The 22,274-nt window shown below is 35.9% G+C and overlaps 3 protein-coding genes across 8 annotated transcripts; 2 read left to right on the top strand and 1 right to left on the bottom strand.

The window, feature by feature from the left end:
• Positions 1–11,667: 11,667 nt before the first annotated feature.
• On the top strand, positions 11,668–14,776 carry LOC126666136 (protein NRT1/ PTR FAMILY 8.1-like). 3 transcript variants are annotated; one of them, XM_050359093.2, is made up of 5 exons: positions 11,668–11,776; positions 12,465–12,575; positions 12,838–13,055; positions 13,137–13,690; positions 13,754–14,776. In XM_050359093.2, exons 2-5 carry the CDS (start codon positions 12,470–12,472, stop codon positions 14,583–14,585), a joined length of 1,710 nt encoding a protein of 569 aa, XP_050215050.1. In that variant the 5' UTR covers positions 11,668–11,776; positions 12,465–12,469; the 3' UTR covers positions 14,586–14,776. The 3 variants fall into 3 exon arrangements, with proteins under 3 accessions (XP_050215050.1, XP_050215052.1, XP_050215051.1); XM_050359095.2 differs by having other exon boundaries at positions 11,672–11,812; XM_050359094.2 differs by lacking the exon at positions 11,668–11,776 and adding an exon at positions 11,838–11,942.
• Positions 14,777–15,775: 999 nt separating this feature from the next.
• Positions 15,776–21,259, bottom strand: LOC126656128 (pentatricopeptide repeat-containing protein At3g09060). Of its 4 annotated transcripts, none has more exons than XM_050350623.2 (7): positions 18,955–21,259; positions 18,813–18,840; positions 18,628–18,698; positions 17,752–17,875; positions 17,541–17,637; positions 16,686–16,801; positions 15,776–16,470 (listed from the first exon to the last, which is right to left on the bottom strand). In XM_050350623.2, the coding sequence occupies exon 1, from the start codon at positions 21,094–21,096 to the stop codon at positions 19,012–19,014; it is 2,085 nt and encodes a 694-aa protein (XP_050206580.1). In that variant the 5' UTR covers positions 21,097–21,259; the 3' UTR covers positions 15,776–16,470; positions 16,686–16,801; positions 17,541–17,637; positions 17,752–17,875; positions 18,628–18,698; positions 18,813–18,840; positions 18,955–19,011. The 4 variants fall into 4 exon arrangements, with proteins under 4 accessions (XP_050206580.1, XP_050206606.1, XP_050206573.1 ...); XM_050350649.2 differs by adding an exon at positions 17,003–17,066 and having other exon boundaries at positions 18,813–21,259; XM_050350616.2 differs by having other exon boundaries at positions 18,813–21,259.
• Positions 15,993–17,017, top strand: LOC126656157 (uncharacterized). The gene is made up of 2 exons (XM_050350661.1): positions 15,993–16,328; positions 16,428–17,017. The coding sequence occupies exons 1-2, from the start codon at positions 15,993–15,995 to the stop codon at positions 16,863–16,865; spliced, it is 774 nt and encodes a 257-aa protein (XP_050206618.1). The 3' UTR covers positions 16,866–17,017.
• Positions 21,260–22,274: the final 1,015 nt, after the last annotated feature.

A 22,274-nucleotide genomic window follows, 5' to 3' on the forward strand; every position in this document is an offset into this window, starting at 1 on the left:
ATTAATTGGTTTTTGTAGTTAATTAGATTTAGTTAGATTTAACTTTAATTTTTTTTTGGATTAATTGGGTTGAGATTGGCCTAATTAGGTTTGATTAAATTTAAATTGGGCTAATAATCACCCATGGCACCTCAACTTTAGGGGTACGGGTGCTAAACCCCCTGATGTTTAAAAACGGGCGCTAAACCCCCTAAACTTTTGTCACGACCCAAAATATTGAGCCGCAACCGGCGCTAGGGAACGGGAGTGGTAGCTCCGGAACCCGTAGCAAGCCTAAATTCACAATTTATTTTTCGCAAATAATATAAACAAACAGCGTAACACAACAGAAGCAAATGTATAACACATATAAATATTTACACTAACTGTTCCGTTAACCTCGCGGGCTCTAGTTACCGTACCCTGTACGAACTGGCCTCGCGGTACTATATACATCAGTTAGTGTCTCAAAACATCACACCGGCATCTGGGGCCGTGGATCATATACAAAACACGTAGCCTATCAAGAAGCATATAAACAAATACAGCAGTTGATATATACAATCAAAATGAACTGCTGACTAGGCTACTATTCTGTTGACACAGGACCACTACTGCAGCATTAACAGAAGTCATAAACTAACATATACAGATGACTTCTGCACTCCAAAATTGGCCTCTAGCTAAGTCCACAAGCTAAGCACCTGAAAGACATCAAAAGTGAGGGGTCAGTATTTGGGGAAATACTGAGTGAGTTGACATTTACTAACAGTATTAATATAAAAACATAGCATCGCATCTCAAGAAAATGTTAATATAAAACATATAACCATGTATTTGATCCGTACGAAACTAATATCCTAGCATGCGACACATCTCTCGAATAATCATATATCATTCAACCCAATCGTAAATATCAATTGCGAGTCCAACTCGCTGGTGGCCCAGCCACTCGATACGGGGACTTCCAGGCTACACCGTAGCCGAGTTCACTCTGCGTATCGAAATCACAACCCAATTGTAAATATCATATTCATCAACAGCTCCCAGCTGTGTCAAGTCATTTCTCAATGCAAACATACTAGACTGACTCGATACTGGTGATCACACAGCCTATTGACACCCAATAGGTAGCTAGTTTCTTCGGATCGCATACTAGTTCTCATATATAGAAATTAAATAAACCTATAACATCCAATCAATTGTATATAATGCGATGCGTGAAAACAATATATATATAATTTCATAAAATAATTTCAATATATATAATACATGAAAGTAAAAGTACAACTCACAGTGACCGCAATCCAAGAAATGATGTGATCGATCTGATAATACGCTCTCGCTAGTCTGCCTCTACTGACTCCACTACTTGCTGACACGTCTGATAAATCGTTAATAGTTAGACGTGATTCTCGCATTCTTATTCGTATAATACTTTTAAGTTTTAGGATTTAGTTTTGTTTTATACTTGTTTACGTATTCGATATCTCTAGTCGTATAGACGACTTAGTGAATACTATTTCTCATAATTGAGAATTGCTTAACGTCCTCGACGTTTTCCATTATTATAATTCATTTAAAACGTCGAGCTAATCTCGAGATTAATGATTCTCAAAGTCCGAAACCCGTCCTTTAGAGTCAAATTACTCAAAACGTCAAATACCTAGGTCAATTACAGTTTGTATACGCGTGGGGGCGAGTTGGGGTGCACGGGTGTGCGATTTGGTGGGTGCATGATCGTGCAACCAAGTACACGTTCGTGCACCTCAGGGGTACACGTTCGTGTACTAATTGTACACGTTCGTGTACCATGAGAAGTACACGTTCGTGTACTTCAGTACACGATCGTGTACCTTGTTAGGTGCACGTTCGTGTACATCAGTACACGTTCGTGCACCCGTGGTACACGGTCGTGTACCACGTGCACAGCCCCGGAAATCAGATTTTCCGGGGTTTCGCCACAATCCCGACGTGCTAAATATACCCACGCTCAATACCCATATCCCGGTTTCTGCATAAACGCTATAATAACCTCAAAACATCAAAATTCAATCCAAAATCATACTCCTATCCAAATCAGCCAATAAATCCCATTTTTGACCTAATTCTCGAGATATTTACCTCGAAATGAAGCTTAGGATCGATAGAGGGCAAGATTCTGGAGAGTTTGCCGCTTGAATCGCTTGAATTGGACGTCGGACGGAGAAACGGCGGCGAAACAAAGTTGATCGACGGAAAATGAAGCTTCTGGACTCCCACCCTCTGATACTTTCCTTCATTCAAATGGTTTTCTCTTATATTGAATGGCTAAAAGTCCGATTTAGTCCTTTCTTTCTTTCCTTGTTACAATTTATCTTTCAAACTTTTCTTTCTGACGATTTAGCCCATAGCTAAATCGTTAAACTCTTTTATTACGACTTATACGTATTATTTATATCCTATAAATAATACAAAACTCGATATTAATACTTTCCCGTCAAAATCCAAAATTTCCATTTTCGACGCAAAGTGGCTAAATTACCACTTTGGTCCCTGTACTTTATTTTGGACTTTTCTCGACACTTTTCTTTTAATTCCAATTCTAACTTTAGAATTGAAATATAACCTTAATTTCTTCATAATAAATTTCCCGAAACCGACCTATTTTAAATTTATTTATCTTATCTTTTCAGAAATTCTTCTGAAATCACCACTCTGGCGAATCAAAACGGGATACGTGGTCCAATTAGCTAATTAAATATTTTGGGGTATTACATTCTTCCCCCCTTATAAAAATTCGTCCTCGAATTTTCATAAATCTTGTTGGGATCTTAACTTATCCTTACAGTTTCCTTGACGTCCATTAATACGTTTTGATCACAGCTTTTCTCTTTATTTAACTCTTAGTTTTCCATGCACAACTATAACTTTATACTTATTACTGATTGTGATCTTTCTTCTATTCCTCATTAGCGTCGATTAATCCTCACTTGATACTTTCCCAGTCTACTGTTTCATTCTTAATCATTATCGGGTCGCTACTTGTCTCCTCTGTACGTGACTAGTCACGACGTGTCAGTTACATCTTTAATGATGTACTTACCTTATTCATACTCCCTATGGGTATTTTCTCTTGTAATCATAATTTACGGTTATGATCCTTACTATCGTCTGTATTTGTCGCTTTTCTTTCCTAGCGGGTCCTCGTCATTTCTTACTCCTTTTTATCATTATCTGGCACTTCGTTCCTTTCACGTTACTTTCGGTTATATAGCTTGTACAGTTGCCCTTATTACTAATACTATTCGTATTCTTATCCTTTTCAGTTCCCTCTCATTACCCTTTTGAGGTACGTCTCGAGTCTTTTATTGACTTTCCAGTCAAATCTATCTTACCTTTGCGTTACCATTCCTTTTTCATGATGATCTCATAAGAATCTTATATATTTCTTTAACATTTAACTATTTCAAGAATCCTTATCGTTAGTTAACCTTCGCTTAATTTCATCTTTACCTTTAATCTTTAACAAATTCAGTAAATCCTTAATAACTTATTTACTTTCTTTATCGTTATTCTTCCTTACTGTATAAACAACTTTCTCTTTCGTCTCACATTTCTGTTTCTTACTTTCAAATAAGTTTACGACTTTATTCACACTTTTCAAGGTGTCGTCTTAATACTAGTCATGATAATTTCTTAGTTTGTCCTACATTCCTTATGCTTCTTTAGCACTTATATCCTGATTTTAATTGTCTCCAAATAACTTGATCCCTTTATATTAGTATCAATTTTTGTCTTGTCTTTTACTTGTTATATTCGTTACGTCTTTCCTGCTTTTATAGTAGTTCCATTGCTGCTGTTCTATTCTGACAATCCTTCTGACGTATCTCTAAAACTTTCCTCTTCTCTAGTCATTTTGCTAAATCTTAAGGGTATATGAGCTTCCTCATTGTACTTTCTTTCATATTATCCACCATTCTTACATTTACTGACACGTATGCCTATACGTGTGCCTTTCTCCTTATACTAGAATTTTACAACTTAACTTTTCTCCTTTTAATTAACGCAATCTATAGCTCTTAATGTTGATATTAGTAACTTTACTTAATATCAGTCATATAGCATCATTATCTCTTTTGATCTATCAAATTTCTAACTTTCATATCTTGCAAAATCACCTTCACATTTTACAAAATCGTCTGCCTCATCATTTCGTATCCTTTCTCTTTCTACTTCTGTATTTTCGAACACTGATATTGATAAAGTTATATCCTTTAAATATCACTTCATGTTCATCACTCATATTATCGTCTTCTCGTCCCTTATACTTTCAATTTCTTTCTCTAGTATATTTCTCGTTCGCTACGTTACTTATTTCAACATAGAAATAATCCTTATACTCTTCATCCTTGCGTATTTGTTACGTTTCTTTCATCTAACATGACTCTCCATCATTTCATCCTTTATTTTATCATAAGGATATTTACTATATCCTTAAATATTGCCAGCGCATTGCATCTTGACTGCGTTCGCTCTCCGGCAATAACTCCTCGTTCACATTTCACTGTAGCTCCCTTAACATTATTGCAATTATCGTTAACAAGGCTTTATTCTGTTATTGGGATTTGCTTTTAAATTTTATTCTTATTTACTACGAACATTTTATTATTCGTCGCAGAGTTTCACATCTGAGTTCACTTACTAACAAAAGATTTCAAAACATCCTTTGGCTGGCCAGCTCTTTTAAATCACTTTTCATAAATCGTTTGAAATCATTAGTACAATTGTTGCTCAGAGTGATGATATCTCTCATCACTAAGGAGTTGCTCAAAATCGCAGTTTCTTTTTCCATTACAAAATTATGATGCATGATCTAAAATTTTGAAAATCATTCTTTTATGCATTCCTATCGTGGTTATGCAATGTCATATGCGATGCCTGAGCACAATTGTACCTTGAAAAATCATAAAAACTGTTAAAATCTTCATAAAATCGTAAGTCTTACTCCAGATTATACGCTCTGCGACTATTAACGGCTTTCTTTATACTTATTGAGTATATTTTAAATTTTTGTACTGCTGTCATATTTTTGTATTGCTGTCATTTACAGACTGTTCGTCTGTCACATCACTTCTTTCTCCATATCTCCGATAACTCAATTAAGTTCAAAATTCTATATTGCTGTAATCATTATATCCACTTCTGCAACATTCTCTTCTATGTCAGATACAAACGCAAGTGCCGATGTTCCACATCGACTTCTTGTAAGCAATCCATTTATTTCTTCAAATACTAAAACGTAATATAGGAATTACGTTTGCGATAATTATGTGTTGTGATGTTTATTGTATTATTGTTTTTGTGTGTTATGCTTATATGTTCTTTTATTAGGCGCGTGTTTAACTACAACGCTTCCTATAGGTTCTCGCTTTCCGAGGTATTATTCTAAAGGCAAAACCTATTACTGACATTCCACTATGCAATGCAGCAATTATATAAACACAATAATGCAAACACATAAACACAATACTTAAAGCATATAAATTGCTAATACCTGGGGGTGCCTGACGCGGAACGTTAGGTTCCCTAATAACTATGCCTGTATGACGGCCCCTAACTGTTCTACCTGAGTTTCGTCCACCTCTTTGCACAAAATAGGGGTTGGTTGTAGTTCTGGAGGACGTACTGACATAATCTGGGTGGTACTCACGTCTAAAGTAATAAGGTCGTATCGGATCACCCGACCATTCATGCTCTGTTTCAATCCTACGGGCCATTGTAGTAAGCGTGCTGAAATGTTCGTCCACGTGCTCATACAGCTCATCAAACTGAGGTCCTAAACCCCTGACATATCTACGATTAATGGTCCTATTGTCTTCGTTCAGATTAGGGACTCCCTCTGCCATCCGCAGAAAATCAGTAGAGTACGCTCCTACAGTTAACATCCCTCTAGAAAAAGAACGCATTTGCCTCCTAACCTGATTTAGGGCTATCTGCGCCTGACCATTAGCTATGTCCGCATCTTCCCTCAAATTGCGGTATCTCCGCACACTTGACCAGAAATAGTCACCTCTGTATTCCTCAACGTCTAACTCATCTAACTCTTCTTCTTCATACTCTTCTTCCTGAGGATTTTCCTCTTCTACTTCTTCTTCTAATTCTTCTTCTGGATCCTCCTCAGGATCCTCCTCAGGGTCTTCCTCAGGATCTTCTTCAGGATCCTCTTCCGGATCTTCCTCCGGTTCCTCTTCCTCTTCTTCGCCGTATTCAATCTCCGGCGAATGTTCTCTAACTCTGTTTCCAGAAGAACTACCTATCTCTGACACGGACATAAAACCATTTTGATATATCTCTGGTGATGCTCTAATATTTGCGTGGAATCCATTCTGATGGACCCCAGATGGTTCGCCTACTTCATTATGAAACCCGTTTTGAAATATAGGAGGCGCTTCCTCCCGTTCTTCATCAGCATGCGACTGAGCTCCGTTTTGCCCAGACATGCTGAAAAGAAACAATTTCAAACGTGAGCGACCATCCGAGTTCCTTTCCACACGCAATTCCAGTCTCAACTTATAAAATGCTGTAAACATTTAATACTTAATCCAGCCATACGTCATTTGCGATCAAATAATTACTTAACAACCTCAGTGCAAGTATTAAACACTTAACCATCTCAATCGTTCATAATTTGCAAACATATCATCACTTTCTATTTCTTAGTGCAAGCAACAAATACTTAGTTGCCTTAATCGTCCATATAAACAATTACTATTCACTTACCAACTTAACAGTCCTGGTTCGCGCGCGTCATACTATATATTACCAATGCATATATCACACAATAACAGACAACTACGGTCTGACTCTTGCTGCAGCAGTTCCTAGGTATACTTACTGACAAAATACTTCCAGTCAAACAGACAATCAGACAAATTTAGCAGTGGTAACTGGACCAAACTGCTCTCAAACAAACGCTGAAACAACTTGCAGTGGTAACTGGACCAAACTGCTCTGATACCAACATTGTCACGACCCAAAATATTGAGCCGCAACCGGCGCTAGGGAACGGGAGTGGTAGCTCCGGAACCCGTAGCAAGCCTAAATTCACAATTTATTTTTCGCAAATAATATAAACAAACAGCGTAACACAACAGAAGCAAATGTATAACACATATAAATATTTACACTAACTGTTCCGTTAACCTCGCGGGCTCTAGTTACCGTACCCTGTACGAACTGGCCTCGCGGTACTATATACATCAGTTAGTGTCTCAAAACATCACACCGGCATCTGGGGCCGTGGATCATATACAAAACACGTAGCCTATCAAGAAGCATATAAACAAATACAGCAGTTGATATATACAATCAAAATGAACTGCTGACTAGGCTACTATTCTGTTGACACAGGACCACTACTGCAGCATTAACAGAAGTCATAAACTAACATATACAGATGACTTCTGCACTCCAAAATTGGCCTCTAGCTAAGTCCACAAGCTAAGCACCTGAAAGACATCAAAAGTGAGGGGTCAGTATTTGGGGAAATACTGAGTGAGTTGACATTTACTAACAGTATTAATATAAAAACATAGCATCGCATCTCAAGAAAATGTTAATATAAAACATATAACCATGTATTTGATCCGTACGAAACTAATATCCTAGCATGCGACACATCTCTCGAATAATCATATATCATTCAACCCAATCGTAAATATCAATTGCGAGTCCAACTCGCTGGTGGCCCAGCCACTCGATACGGGGACTTCCAGGCTACACCGTAGCCGAGTTCACTCTGCGTATCGAAATCACAACCCAATTGTAAATATCATATTCATCAACAGCTCCCAGCTGTGTCAAGTCATTTCTCAATGCAAACATACTAGACTGACTCGATACTGGTGATCACACAGCCTATTGACACCCAATAGGTAGCTAGTTTCTTCGGATCGCATACTAGTTCTCATATATAGAAATTAAATAAACCTATAACATCCAATCAATTGTATATAATGCGATGCGTGAAAACAATATATATATAATTTCATAAAATAATTTCAATATATATAATACATGAAAGTAAAAGTACAACTCACAGTGACCGCAATCCAAGAAATGATGTGATCGATCTGATAATACGCTCTCGCTAGTCTGCCTCTACTGACTCCACTACTTGCTGACACGTCTGATAAATCGTTAATAGTTAGACGTGATTCTCGCATTCTTATTCGTATAATACTTTTAAGTTTTAGGATTTAGTTTTGTTTTATACTTGTTTACGTATTCGATATCTCTAGTCGTATAGACGACTTAGTGAATACTATTTCTCATAATTGAGAATTGCTTAACGTCCTCGACGTTTTCCATTATTATAATTCATTTAAAACGTCGAGCTAATCTCGAGATTAATGATTCTCAAAGTCCGAAACCCGTCCTTTAGAGTCAAATTACTCAAAACGTCAAATACCTAGGTCAATTACAGTTTGTATACGCGTGGGGGCGAGTTGGGGTGCACGGGTGTGCGATTTGGTGGGTGCATGATCGTGCAACCAAGTACACGTTCGTGCACCTCAGGGGTACACGTTCGTGTACTAATTGTACACGTTCGTGTACCATGAGAAGTACACGTTCGTGTACTTCAGTACACGATCGTGTACCTTGTTAGGTGCACGTTCGTGTACATCAGTACACGTTCGTGCACCCGTGGTACACGGTCGTGTACCACGTGCACAGCCCCGGAAATCAGATTTTCCGGGGTTTCGCCACAATCCCGACGTGCTAAATATACCCACGCTCAATACCCATATCCCGGTTTCTGCATAAACGCTATAATAACCTCAAAACATCAAAATTCAATCCAAAATCATACTCCTATCCAAATCAGCCAATAAATCCCATTTTTGACCTAATTCTCGAGATATTTACCTCGAAATGAAGCTTAGGATCGATAGAGGGCAAGATTCTGGAGAGTTTGCCGCTTGAATCGCTTGAATTGGACGTCGGACGGAGAAACGGCGGCGAAACAAAGTTGATCGACGGAAAATGAAGCTTCTGGACTCCCACCCTCTGATACTTTCCTTCATTCAAATGGTTTTCTCTTATATTGAATGGCTAAAAGTCCGATTTAGTCCTTTCTTTCTTTCCTTGTTACAATTTATCTTTCAAACTTTTCTTTCTGACGATTTAGTCCATAGCTAAATCGTTAAACTCTTTTATTACGACTTATACGTATTATTTATATCCTATAAATAATACAAAACTCGATATTAATACTTTCCCGTTAAAATCCAAAATTTCCATTTTCGACGCAAAGTGGCTAAATTACCACTTTGGTCCCTGTACTTTATTTTGGACTTTTCTCGACACTTTTCTTTTAATTCCAATTCTAACTTTAGAATTGAAATATAACCTTAATTTCTTCATAATAAATTTCCCGAAACCGACCTATTTTAAATTTATTTATCTTATCTTTTCAGAAATTCTTCTGAAATCACCACTCTGGCGAATCAAAACGGGATACGTGGTCCAATTAGCTAATTAAATATTTTGGGGTATTACAACTTTGTGTCGGCGCTCACAAAACCCCTTTTGGACAAAAATACCCCTGACGCCGTCTTTTGTTTGGCGGCTGTCTTTTGAAACAGAAAAAAAAATTGACAGCACCAAGTGTCAGATGACATGTCATCAAAAGACAAAAAAAAAATGAAAATATCTAAAACACCCCTTAATATAATATCTGATAAAATGAAAAAACCTAACCCAAAATCCAACCACCCATTTAAATCCAAACCGCCACTGATCTAACCGCCGCCACTCCACCACCACCAGAAAATTTTCCGGTCATCTTCTCCGAGTGAATGATGACCGGAAAATTTTCCGGTCACCAAAATTTTCCGGGGTCTGAGGAACGGGTCTGTTCCTCAGAGGAACAGAGCGGCATCTGTTCCTCTGAAAGGCAGACCGCCGGATATGTTCCTCTGAGGAACAGACCGTCGCGATCTGTTCCTCAGAGGAACAGATCGCGAATCTATTCCTCTGAGGAACAGAACAGACCGCCGGATCTGTTCCTCTGAGGAACAGGTCCGGCGATCTGTTTCTCAGAGGAACAGATAAAGATGACCGGAAAATTTCCGGTCATCTTCAAAATGGAGAAGATGACCGGAAAATTTTCCGGCGGTGGTCGGGTGGCGGGTCGGTTGGTGGGGTGGTGGTTGGGTCGGTTTTTGGGTTGACAGATTGGTTTATATTAAATTGGGTTGGTTTGATTTTTTTTCTAAATTAAATTAGGGGTATTTTGGGTGTTTGAAATTTTTAAGATATATTTCTGACGTGTCAGATGATATGACAGTGTCAGAATTATTTTTTTAAAATGTCAGTTGACTGAAAAAACGGCGCCAGGGGTATTTTGGTCATATTTCGTCCAAAAGGGGTTTAGTGAGCGCCGACACAAAGCTTAAGGGGTTTAGCGCCCGTTTTTAAACATCAGGGGGTTTAGCGCCCGTACCCCTAAAGTTGAGGTGCCATGGGTGATTATTAGCCTTTAAATTGATTTGAATAAGAATCTTAATTAGTGAGGGCTAAGTAGGAAGAGGGGTGAATAAGTGTTAATTTTTTTATAAATTTAAAATTAGTAAATAATTTAAACATTAAAATTATTCTTAAACCTTTTTCCTAATGCCGCATCAAGTAAACGGAAGTTTGTCAAAAGTATGGACGGAAAGGCTTCTTTTGTTCAATCTAAATAATAGAAGGGCTTATTTATATTCAAAAAGTTTAAGGGTTCATTTATTTTTGGAGAAATATTGAGGATTTTTTGTACCTTTTTCTTGATTATTTGATTACTTTGTTTTCCATAATGTAGAACCGCGGGTACTAGTGGAGTCAAGGGAGTAGAATCAAATTGTTCAAAATGAAACTAATTTTTGCATGCTAATTTTAAAAATATTACTATAATTAAGTCATCTTGAGTATAAATTACTCAGATTGTAATGGAGTTAAATTTTTTTACTTGATTTAATTATTTATTAAATAAAAAATTAAATTATTTCAATTCTATGAATTAAACTTCTGAAAAATTATTTATTCTTGTAAAATTAATTGCTTTCGTGCTGCATTTGAACTAATTTAATTCACATTGGTTACACGAATATGATGTATACTAAATTCATCTCATAAATTCATTTATCATATATTTTATTTTTTATTTATCAAACCTTGAGAATATTCAAACTATCGGTTTTTTTATATTTTAGTGATTAAATTTTGATTTTTTTTATTTTGGTTACTAAACTTTAATCTTATTTAATAAAAATTCCTCCGGCTAAAATGCATACGAGACAATCAGATTTCGCTACATGACAATCAGATTTTGCTAGTTTTTTTTTTTAAATTTGCTACGTAAAATAATTTGGCAAGTTTTCACGTAAAAAAGACTAGTAAAATTCAATTGCCACGTATGTGTGGTTTTTCGGAAAACCTCCTTTTAAAATAAAAAAAATTAAAATTTAATAATCAAATCGAAAAAGAAACTAAAATTTACTAGCCAAAATAAAATAAATCAAAATTTGTTCGCTAAATTGTAAAAAAAAAAACTTCAGATATTTTCAAAATCAATTACACCCCAAATTAGAGTGGAAGTGTTGGGTTGGTACTATAATACATACAGAAAAATGGCACAATTCATTGATTCATCTCCCTATTTTTTCTGATAATTAAAGAGTACCTACACGACTCGACTTCTTCTCACCATACCCTATACTTTTGCCTCCCTTTTGGCTTTCTCTACCTCATTATCACATCTCTTCCTTCCTAGGTATTGCTATATTCTATGATCCATCATTTGTTTAATGTAAGAAAACCAAATATTTTCTTTTTTGCATGTTCAATGCCGATCTTGAATATTAATTTTCTCCTTTTTTGAGTTAAAACTATATACAAGTTTTGGATTCTTTCAACTAATTGCATATCTACCATATACGGTTAATTCTGATTCTGAGTATCTTGTTTGTGCTATTTTTATATCTTTATGTGGAATCTTTTTGTTTCTTTTCCATTTATGTGAATCTGCCAGAATTATATAATTTGTCTACTACGTTACGTCCGCTAATAAAATATGACCACATTATTAATAATTTTTGTTATTTAATATGGTAGAATTCAATTGATATTGTATGAAAAAATTTACTCAAATCTGCTTATGAGAGTGAATCGAAACCAAATTTGCTTTCTGTTTTAGAAAAACTACCAAATTTGCATTGTTTTGCTCTTTTTGTTAATAAAATTATGAAGTTTGCCGTATATAATTATTTCTAAATTAGCTAGTGTTACCTGCTCAGTACTAGCTGGATACAACCAACCTACAAAATTATTTCTATGATAAATGTGATATGATTGATTCATTATGCAGTCACATGAACCCCTAATATGCATATTTTTTTTTCATTTGTTGGTGAAGTATTGAAGTGAATTTCAAGTGTCATCTTGTTCTGTTGGTTCTGCAGAAATTATGACGGAAGACAACGTCTATGCGCAGGATGGGACAGTCGATTTCAAGGGAAATCCGGCAAATAAAAAGGAAACTGGACACTGGAAGGCTTGCCGTTTCATTCTTGGTATGATTATCTTATGATGAGTGTTTCTTAAAGTTTCGGAGTTTGCGTTGACGTAGGACTCGACAAGTTTTCGCTCAATATAGATCTAATGTATTCAATTCTGTTGTCGTAGTCATAATCTTAGAGCTTGTTTTGATCAAAATCAGCAGTGAAAGGGACTCTAGAGTGTCTGAATTATTTCAGAGTGAAATCTAAAGAAATATGAGTGTTTGTTTTAAGAGAAAATGTGAGAATATATGAAAGATAATTTTTTTTCTTGTAGGTACTGAATGCTGTGAAAGATTGGCATACTATGGAATGAGTACCAATTTGGTAAACTATCTTCAGGAACGTCTCCACATGGGAAATGTCACTGCATCAAACACTGTAACCAATTGGTCCGGAACTTGTTACATTACTCCGTTGATCGGAGCCTTTCTCGCCGATGCATACTGGGGACGATATGGGACAATTGCCACTTTTGTTATGGTGTACATCTGTGTAAGTGCACTTCATCTTACTTTCTTATTATCCAACAGTATTCAACAGCAAATTATCTGAAGTATTTTTTTTTTCTTGTAGGGGATGACACTCTTGACAATTTCTGCTGCAGCCCCTGGACTTAAGCCAATATGTGATAACAATAATTCTTGCCACCCAAAAACAATGCAAGTTGTGTTAACCTATATTGCACTTTATTTCATTGCTCTTGGAACCGGTGGAATCAAGCCGTGTGTCTCGTCCTTCGGTGCAGATCAATTCGACGAAATGGATGATGACGAAAAGAAGAAAAAGAGTTCCTTTTTTAACTGGTTTTACCTCTCAATTAACGTTGGTGCACTTGTTGCTTCTTCTGTTTTGGTTTGGATACAAATGAATGTAGGTTGGGGCTGGGGATTTGGGATCCCAACGGTTGCAATGGCAGTTGCAGTTGTGTTTTTCTTCTTAGGAGGCAAGCAATATCGACGTCAAAAGCCGGGAGGGAGTCCCATTACGAGGATTATACAAGTTATAGTCGCGTCGTGTAGGAAATCGAAGGTTCAGGTTCCTGACGACAAATCTCTACTTTACGAAATTGAAGATGAAGAAAGTCATATCCAAGGGAGTCGAAAGCTTGAGCACACCGACAAGTTCAAGTAAGTAGTATGCATACTGATCAATTTTTAATGAGAACCGTTCTTAACAATATAAATTTTCAGGTTCTTCGACAAGGCCGCCGTAGTGGAGACTCAATCCGACATTAAAGAGCCGACAAATCCATGGATGCTTTGCACAGTGACTCAAGTGGAAGAGCTTAAGAGTGTTATCAGGTTACTTCCAGTATGGGCAAGTGGGATAGTTTTTGCTACTGTCTATAGTCAAATGAACACAATGTTTGTTTTACAAGGCAATACCATGGATCAACATATGGGTCCAAATTTTAAGATTCCATCAGCATCACTGTCCCTGTTCGACACTCTCAGTGTTATCTTTTGGGCTCCGGTATACGATCGCCTCATCGTAAAATATGCAAGGAAATACACCGGAAACGAACGAGGATTCACGCAGCTACAGCGTATGGGCATTGGTCTCGTCATCTCGATTTTCTCCATGATCGTTGCTGGAGTGTTAGAGGTGGTTCGGCTTGGTTATGTTCATAAGCATAATTTCTATGATCTTGAGTACATTCCAATGTCGATATTCTGGCAAGTTCCGCAGTATTTTCTGATTGGATGTGCGGAAGTGTTTTTCTTTATTGGTCAGATGGAGTTCTTTTATGACCAAGCTCCCGATGCTATGAGAAGTTTGTGCTCAGCTCTATCACTTACGACCGTTGCGCTAGGAAACTACTTGAGTACCGTGTTGGTTACGATAGTAACAAAAGCGACGACGAGTCACAGAAAACTTGGGTGGATACCGGACAATTTAAATCGGGGTCATCTTGATCACTTCTACTGGCTATTAGCGATCCTCAGCTTGTTGAACTTCCTTGTGTATCTTGTGATTGCTAAGTGGTATATTTACAAGAAGGCGACGGGAGTAGCTCGTTGAGACGACGAAGAATGGTTAGTGACTGTTGATGAATTCTTGCAGTCAATTAGTGATTTCATTTTCTAGGAAATGTTTTTAAGAATTTTTTTTTATGTTCAGTTTGGTTGTGTTGGTTGGAAATAGGAAGTGCATGTAAATACAGATGAATATTTTTTAATGCGGTTTATGATTATGATTTTTAGTTCTGCTCATCAATAGCATCAATCTGAGAAATCATTATCTAGTGCTCCATAAAATTGTCTAATGTATAAGGTTTTCAATTAGTGGGATGGCTTGCATCAATTTGTGAAGCTTTGAGGTTTCAATATCAGAACTAAACTTGGAACATTTTCTGTGCTCAAACTGACTTGACATCGTAAATTTTCTGCAATTCGTTTTTTGGTGAATTTTTATGCAGTAATTGTCTTAGAAAAGCATACTCATGATGAATTTCCAATTTAAATAAAATATTTATTCAATTTCTATAAAAATTATTAATACATTATCTTTTATTAATTAGTTTTCAACTACGATGAAATAACTTATTTAATTTCTAAAAGCTACTATCAATAGATAATTGTCATTTTATAATAAAAATTTGTAGTATTATCAGGTTACTTTTTAATTTGCTGAATTTCTATTATAAAAGTTAGTAATTCTAAGAAGTTATCATTCATAAACTATTTTCATAAGTTTCAAGTCTTGTTAATTTTAATTTTTTTTATTATAAATTTTGTTCATCAAAAATTATTTAATATCGAAATTAAATCAATATTCTTGCGCTTCCAATCAGCATATATAATTGTTTCAATTTATTTTTAATTTCAATACAAAATTTATTATTTCTGTTAAGTATATTCTATACAAATTATTTATTTAATTTTTTTATAAAAAATCATTTTTAAAAATTAATGTTTCTACATGTATTATTAAAATAATAATAAAAATGTATTTAAATTCATGAGTTTATAAATTTGTAAAAAAAATTATAAAATTACTTAATTTTAAAATTAAATTAAATTATAACTATTAATAATGAGCTAATCAATAATAAATTATTAATTAATTAAATTTAAATCCGAGTTTATAGAGAGAAAATAATGATTTCGCACTAAGACTATTAATATAATAATATAGAAGCATGCACCTTTAACTCATAAAGATTAAAAATAAGAGAGAAAAGAACATGATGGAGTAAATAGATGGAAAAATGAAAAATTTAAAGTAAATTACTTGCAGTAAGGACCTAATTGTCTCAATTTATTAAAACTGACATTAAAAAGGGATAATGCCCACTAAATGAAAGGCTGACAATTTATCAATTTGTCCATATAACTAAACCCACCAGCTTCAGCACATCCTTTCTTTTCCTTTTCCCTTCCCTCTCTCACTCTTTGAACTACTAAGGAGAAGAAGAGTAAGAAGAACATGATATCACTCAAAGCCATTAACACCTCCTATGTCCCTACAAAACATGCCCTTTTCCACACTAGAAGAACACTCAACCCGAAGAACCGGAGCATATGCCTTTGCAAATCCAATAATGATTCTAATTCTAATTCCGAGGCTTCCCTACCTGAAGGCGATATCAACAAGCAAGAACTTCTTGCCAGAATAGCTATGCTACAAACTGAAAAAGTCCGTCTCACTGATTACATAGATGAAAGTTCCAGAAATCTAACTCAGTTCACTGAAGAAACCAATGCAGAGTTTGATAAAATTGGCGAGGACGCTCTGAAAGAACTAGATGAAGCTAGTGCCAGGGTCTGTTCCATTAATTTATCATCAATGCAGTCATGTAATGTATGGAGAGTGAAATTCTCATTATAGCCCCCTTATTGTTTTGCTATTTTTTGTTAGCAGATAATGGAGAAAATAGAAAGTCAGATGCAAGCTTTTGAAGAATCTGCGGAATTAAACAGAACCGAAATTGAGATGAATGAAGATAAACTAGCAGAGTTTGAAGGTCAAATAGTGGAAGACAGAAATGAAGGAATGTTCTTCAAGAACCTAGGTCAAAAACCTCCTATTATTGATAAAGCCCAAGCTAAAGTGGAAGCAGAGAAGGTTAAAGATTTAATGAAAGAAAAGGCTGGTTCCAAGAACAGAAAGAACATTTACCTTGCTTTAATTGCTGTGGTAGTCATTTCGATTGCTGATTCTTTCGTCAATTCACCTGATTGGCGGAAAGTTGCTGTTCTTGGAGCAATTTTAGCGGGTTTGATCACTCAGTTCAGCTACGAGCAGAAATTAGCATCAGAGCTTGAAAGTAAAGAGAAGACAGATAAGGAAAAGAAGTAAAGTGTTTCTTCCCCTATTATCTACTGAAACTATGCGGTAAATTGTTTAGTTCTTTTCAAAAAAAAAGAACATAAAATGTTTGATGATAATATTTTAAAGGAATATAGCAGGAGTAATAACCCCAAGTTTAAACTTACAACTTGGATCTGATATATCAAGCTAGTCACTGTTGCATCATGCAGTTTAACCTTGGAAATATTACTGTTTACCAAGACAACGTAAACGTGTTACCATGCTTGATGCTTTGGCTTAAACAGCTTCAACACAAAGAAAGGAAAAAAAAATTGATGTCCTGCTTAAAATCAATAAGGTAAGCAAAAGAACCTATGTATACACTTCCATAGTCGAAGCATTCACTCAAAAATAAATGACATCATTGAATGTCGTCTAAGAATGAAACACTGGATAAGTCCATCTATTTTGGAAGGATCATATGGTCACTTGGCCGCATACTACTACTGTTCACTGGTTTTCTAGAGAAAGTACCATTAAATCAAATTATTCATGGTTACAGAATATGCTCCTAGGTTTATAAATTATAACATATTAGATAATTTTTGGCAAAATTTTGTTGAGATTTGAGAATGAAAAATAAGATTACAGATCTACAGTTGAGCTGAACAAGATACAACAAGACTCAGTTTGGAATTGGCAATTATAGAACTGCATACTCACCATTTCAAAAAGTAAGCTCAAGGAGATTTCCGAGTGCGAACACTTGCAGTCATTGGCACAACATTAGAAATAGTGTTTGCAAAAAGAGGGCTTCTTCCTGACAAAATTAAGAATAGTGCACATGTTAATGAATCACTCGCCTCATAGTAGTCCGTAAAAAAAATTCTCTCTTCAAAAATTCATGAAATTTCCTATAGAAATATAGTGATACCTTATAGACAGAGGATTCAATTCGCCTGATTCCAGAATGTAATAGAGATCTTAGCATCCCTTTCAACTCGTCTCAAAGACCTCGAAAAATATCTTGTCAGAACAAGTTTCACAATCCTCCATGCCTGTAGAAGCTTATTAGTTTAGTGGGTTTGATCACTCAGTTCAGCTATCAGCAGAAATTATCGTTAGAGGTTGTATGTAAAGAGAAGGCAGACGAGGAAAATAAATGAAGTGTTTCTTCCCTATTATCTACTGCGATTATGTTGTAAAATGCTTAGTTCTTTTCAGAAAAAAGAACATAAAATGTTTGACTATAATCTTTTAAATGAATATAGCATGATTAATAACCCCAAGTTTAAACTTACAACTTGGATTTGATATGACAGGCTATTAACTATTGCACCATTGCAGTTTGACCTTGGCAATATTACTCATTACCAAAGACACTGTAACTGTGTTACCAAGCTTGATGCTTTGACTTGAACAGCTTCAATAAAAAGAAAGGAAAAAGTTTGATGTCTAGCTCAAAATAAAAAAGGAGAGGAAAAGAAAAGAAATCAAGTTTACACTTCCATAGTCGAAGCAATCACTCTAAAATATAGGGCATCGATGTATGTCAGCTAAGAGTGAAAAACTGGATAAGGCAATCCATCTTGGAAGGTTCATACTACTGTTCACTAATTATCTAGAGAAAGTACCATAAAATCAAGGTATCCATGGATGCAGAATATGCTCCTAAGTTTCTAACATGCTAGATAAATTTTTGGCCAAGTTTTGTCGAGAATGAAAAATAAGATCACAGACACAGAGTTGAGCTGAGCAAGATACAACTAGACTCAGTTTGAAGTTGGCATTTATAGAAGTGCATACTCACCATTTCACAAAATAAGCTCAAGGTGATATTTGAGTGCAAACAATTGCAGGCATTGGCACAAAGGCTCCTTGCTGACAAAATTTAGAATAGTACCCATGTTAAGGAATTACCCACCTCATATTAGTCAGTCAAAAAGATTATCTTTAAATATTTATCAAAGTTTCCACTGCCAGATATAGTGATACCTTGAAGAGGACAGAGGATCTCTTTCACCTGAATCAAGAATGTAATAGAGATCTTAGCATTCCCTGCAACTAGCACAAGGCTGGTACAGAAAGACCTCAAAGAATATCTTGTTAGCAGAAAGTTTCACTATCGTCCATTTACCTGATGGAAGCTTAATAGTTCAGATATTAGCTTCCAGTGTTTTTGAACTCTACTGAATCATGAAATCCCAAATTTAGTGGCAGCTCTTACAAGGATATCCCATGTAACAGCCGTTGGAAGTAGTCCCCTTTCCAAAGCCTGATTCAAAAACTCAATTGCATTTGATATGCTACTGCAAGAACATAGTCCCTTAATCATAATATTATAGGATATGATATCTGGCTGTAGGCCATCTTCTAAGATGCAATCCCAAATCTGTAATGCTTTTTCACTATCTCTGACTTTATATAGCCCCTCCATTAGAGTATTGCATGTCACAAGATTGGGAAGACAGGTTGACCTCTTCATATTTGAATAAAGCTGCAAAGCCTCTTCAACTTTGCATGCAGAGCAAAGCCCATGCATCAAAATGTTGTACATAGTTATATCAGGCTTGAGACCTTTGCCAAGAGCTTGCTGCCACAATTCGAGGGCCATGTCAATCTTCTTATCTTGACAAAGTCCATCCAACAACAAGCTATATGTTATCATGTCTGGCTTCATCTCTTTCCCTAGCATCTCCTTAACCATAGAATATGCGTCACTAAATCTTTCTGCTTTGCATAAACCATTTATAAGTGTATTATAGGAAATAATAGTAGGAGAGCAACCTTTACGTTCCATTTTCCTGAAAAAGCTTATTGCCTCTTCAAGTTTGGAAGTTTGAACAAATCCATTGAGCAGGGGATTACATACTTGAGGATCCAACTTATAGCCTTGTACCTCCATCTTAGTGACTATGCTAATTGCTTCATCTATTCTCCCTTCTTTGCATAACCCATCGACCATTGAAGAATACGCAAAAGCATCCAGCATACCATGTCCATCTTCAGCCTCTTTGAGTATCTTCAAAGCCTTGTTCAACCGGCCATTCTTACATAAACCATGAATTAAAACACCATATGTTGTGGAATCAGGCCTATAATCCTTCTTACGCAAGAGTTCCCAAATAGAAATCGCCTCTTCCACCATTCGATTGTCAAACAACCCTTTAATCATTATGTTATAGCTCACCACATTCTGACAACTCTCCTTAGCCATCATCATCCACAATTCAAAACTCTCCTTAATCTTCCCTGCTCGACAAAACCCCGTAAGCAACGCATTATAAGTGACAACATCAACTGCTATACCACTATCAACCATTTCTTTATAAACTCTAACAGCTCCATCAACATTTCCCACTTTACACAACCCATTAATCATACTAGCATAACTAAACACATCTTTCCGACGTTCATTCTTCGCCATCCTCCCCCATATCTCCAAGCTCTCATCAAATCTCCCACACTTACATAACCCATTAATCATAACATTATAACTAACCACATTCGGATAAACCGACGAGTCCCTCACCAACCTTTCCCAAATCTCTATTCCCTTATCACAATCCCCCGTTTTCAAAAACCCATCAATCAGCATATTATAACATGTAACATCAGCTACAATTCCTCTCACAGACATTTCATCGAACACCTTAAGCGCATCCAACAAATGTCCACCTTTAACCATCCCATTAATCAAAGTACCATAAGTAAACACATCAGGCTTCAAATTACTACTCCACATCCAATCCAATAGCTCCTTAGCCTTCTCAATCTGCTTCTTCTTGCACGAAATCTTGATCAACACGTTATAAGTCTGCAAATTTGGTGACACGCCCATTGTTTCAAAATACCCAAAAAACCATTCAGCTCTATCCCACTCATGGTTCTCAACAAAAGCGTTCAATAAAGTGTTGTACGATCTCACACCAGGGTTACAACTAAAAATATCGTGCATATTTTGGAAAGTTTCTAAAGCTTTATTAGACATTTTATTCTTTGCGTAGGCCTTTATAACGGTCAAAACAACATCTTCCGAGCAGGGGCTTTTCTGGGTTTTGATTATTTCGAGAACTCGTGGTATGTGTGGAGTGAGCCGTGAATCTGCGGCGAGGCGGCGGAGGATGTGGAGGAAGACGTGCGGTGAGTGGGATTGTTTAGTGTAGCGAGAGGCTGACTCGAGTAGATAGATTGCGGAGATGGGATTTTTCTCTGATTTTAGAAGGTTCAAGAGTTGCTTTGAAGAGAGAGGCTTGGTGAGCTCTGCTGCTGCTGCCATGGCAGTGGCATTCGATGTAATTTTAGTAGTTCTTGTGTCTCATTTTACAATGACGAATATGTTGGTACTGGCCTGGTGATGGTAGATAAATACAATTTGATAAGTGAAACGACGTAGTATGCTCATACATTAGGCATTTTACCAAAACGTTGTACCAATCCAAATAACCGTCCCACAAATCTTCAACGGAAAGAAAACGGAGGAAGGATCAGTGGGTACTTGATTCGGAAGAAAATAGAATTTTTAATTGGGTTTTTAAGATAAATACCAAAAAAAGATAAAATATTCTCAAGAATACTACCTCAATTTTTTTTTTTGAAAAATACAATCTGTACTTTTTTTTTTGAAAAATAACTTTTGTTATTCTCAAAAATATCCTTTTTAATCTCAAGAATACGATTTTAGTTATCCAACGGTATACTAACACTGTTGGTTAACCAACAAACAAAACTATTATAAATTCAAACCTCCATCTTTATTAAACTAGTTGAAAATTCTATTACAAATCCCTCCACCTTCATCGCCGCAAGAATAATTATCAAATAAAACCTAAATCGTCTTTTTAAAATCTAAAATTATTGATTAACCATTTGTTAACCAACAAGGTACTAAAAACAAGGTCATTGGTGCACTATTAGTACATCATGGGTTAACTAGCAACAAACATAAAATTCAGCGACTGTTTACTAACGATTTTATTAACGATATATTCAAAATAAAAATTACAGGTTACCTAACAGTTTATCCAATATTAACCATTGGTTACCCAACATCCAAAAATATTATAATTCTCACAAGCATTTCTTCAAACACCTAGAGTTCAACATATTGTGCAACACAAAAAAATCGAACCACAAACATAAAATTCAACAACTGTTTACTAACGATTTTATTAATGATATATTCAAAACAAAAATTACAGGTTACCTAACGGTTTACCCAATGTTAACCATTGGTTATTCAACACCCAAAAAATATTGCAATTCTCACAAGCATTTCTTCAAACACTTAGAGTGCGACATGCTGTGCAACACAAAAAAATCGAACCACCATTCATCAACAACATCGTTCACAAAAGAAAAATAAAAAATGGATTAAACAACACACAAAATGTGATTAACCCAAAATATTCACATTAACAAAGGATTAGACTGAAATCAAACTTCGGATCCGCCCAT

Source organism: Mercurialis annua, linkage group LG1-X, assembly GCF_937616625.2.
Source record: "Mercurialis annua linkage group LG1-X, ddMerAnnu1.2, whole genome shotgun sequence".
Classification (NCBI taxonomy): Eukaryota; Viridiplantae; Streptophyta; class Magnoliopsida; order Malpighiales; family Euphorbiaceae; genus Mercurialis; species Mercurialis annua.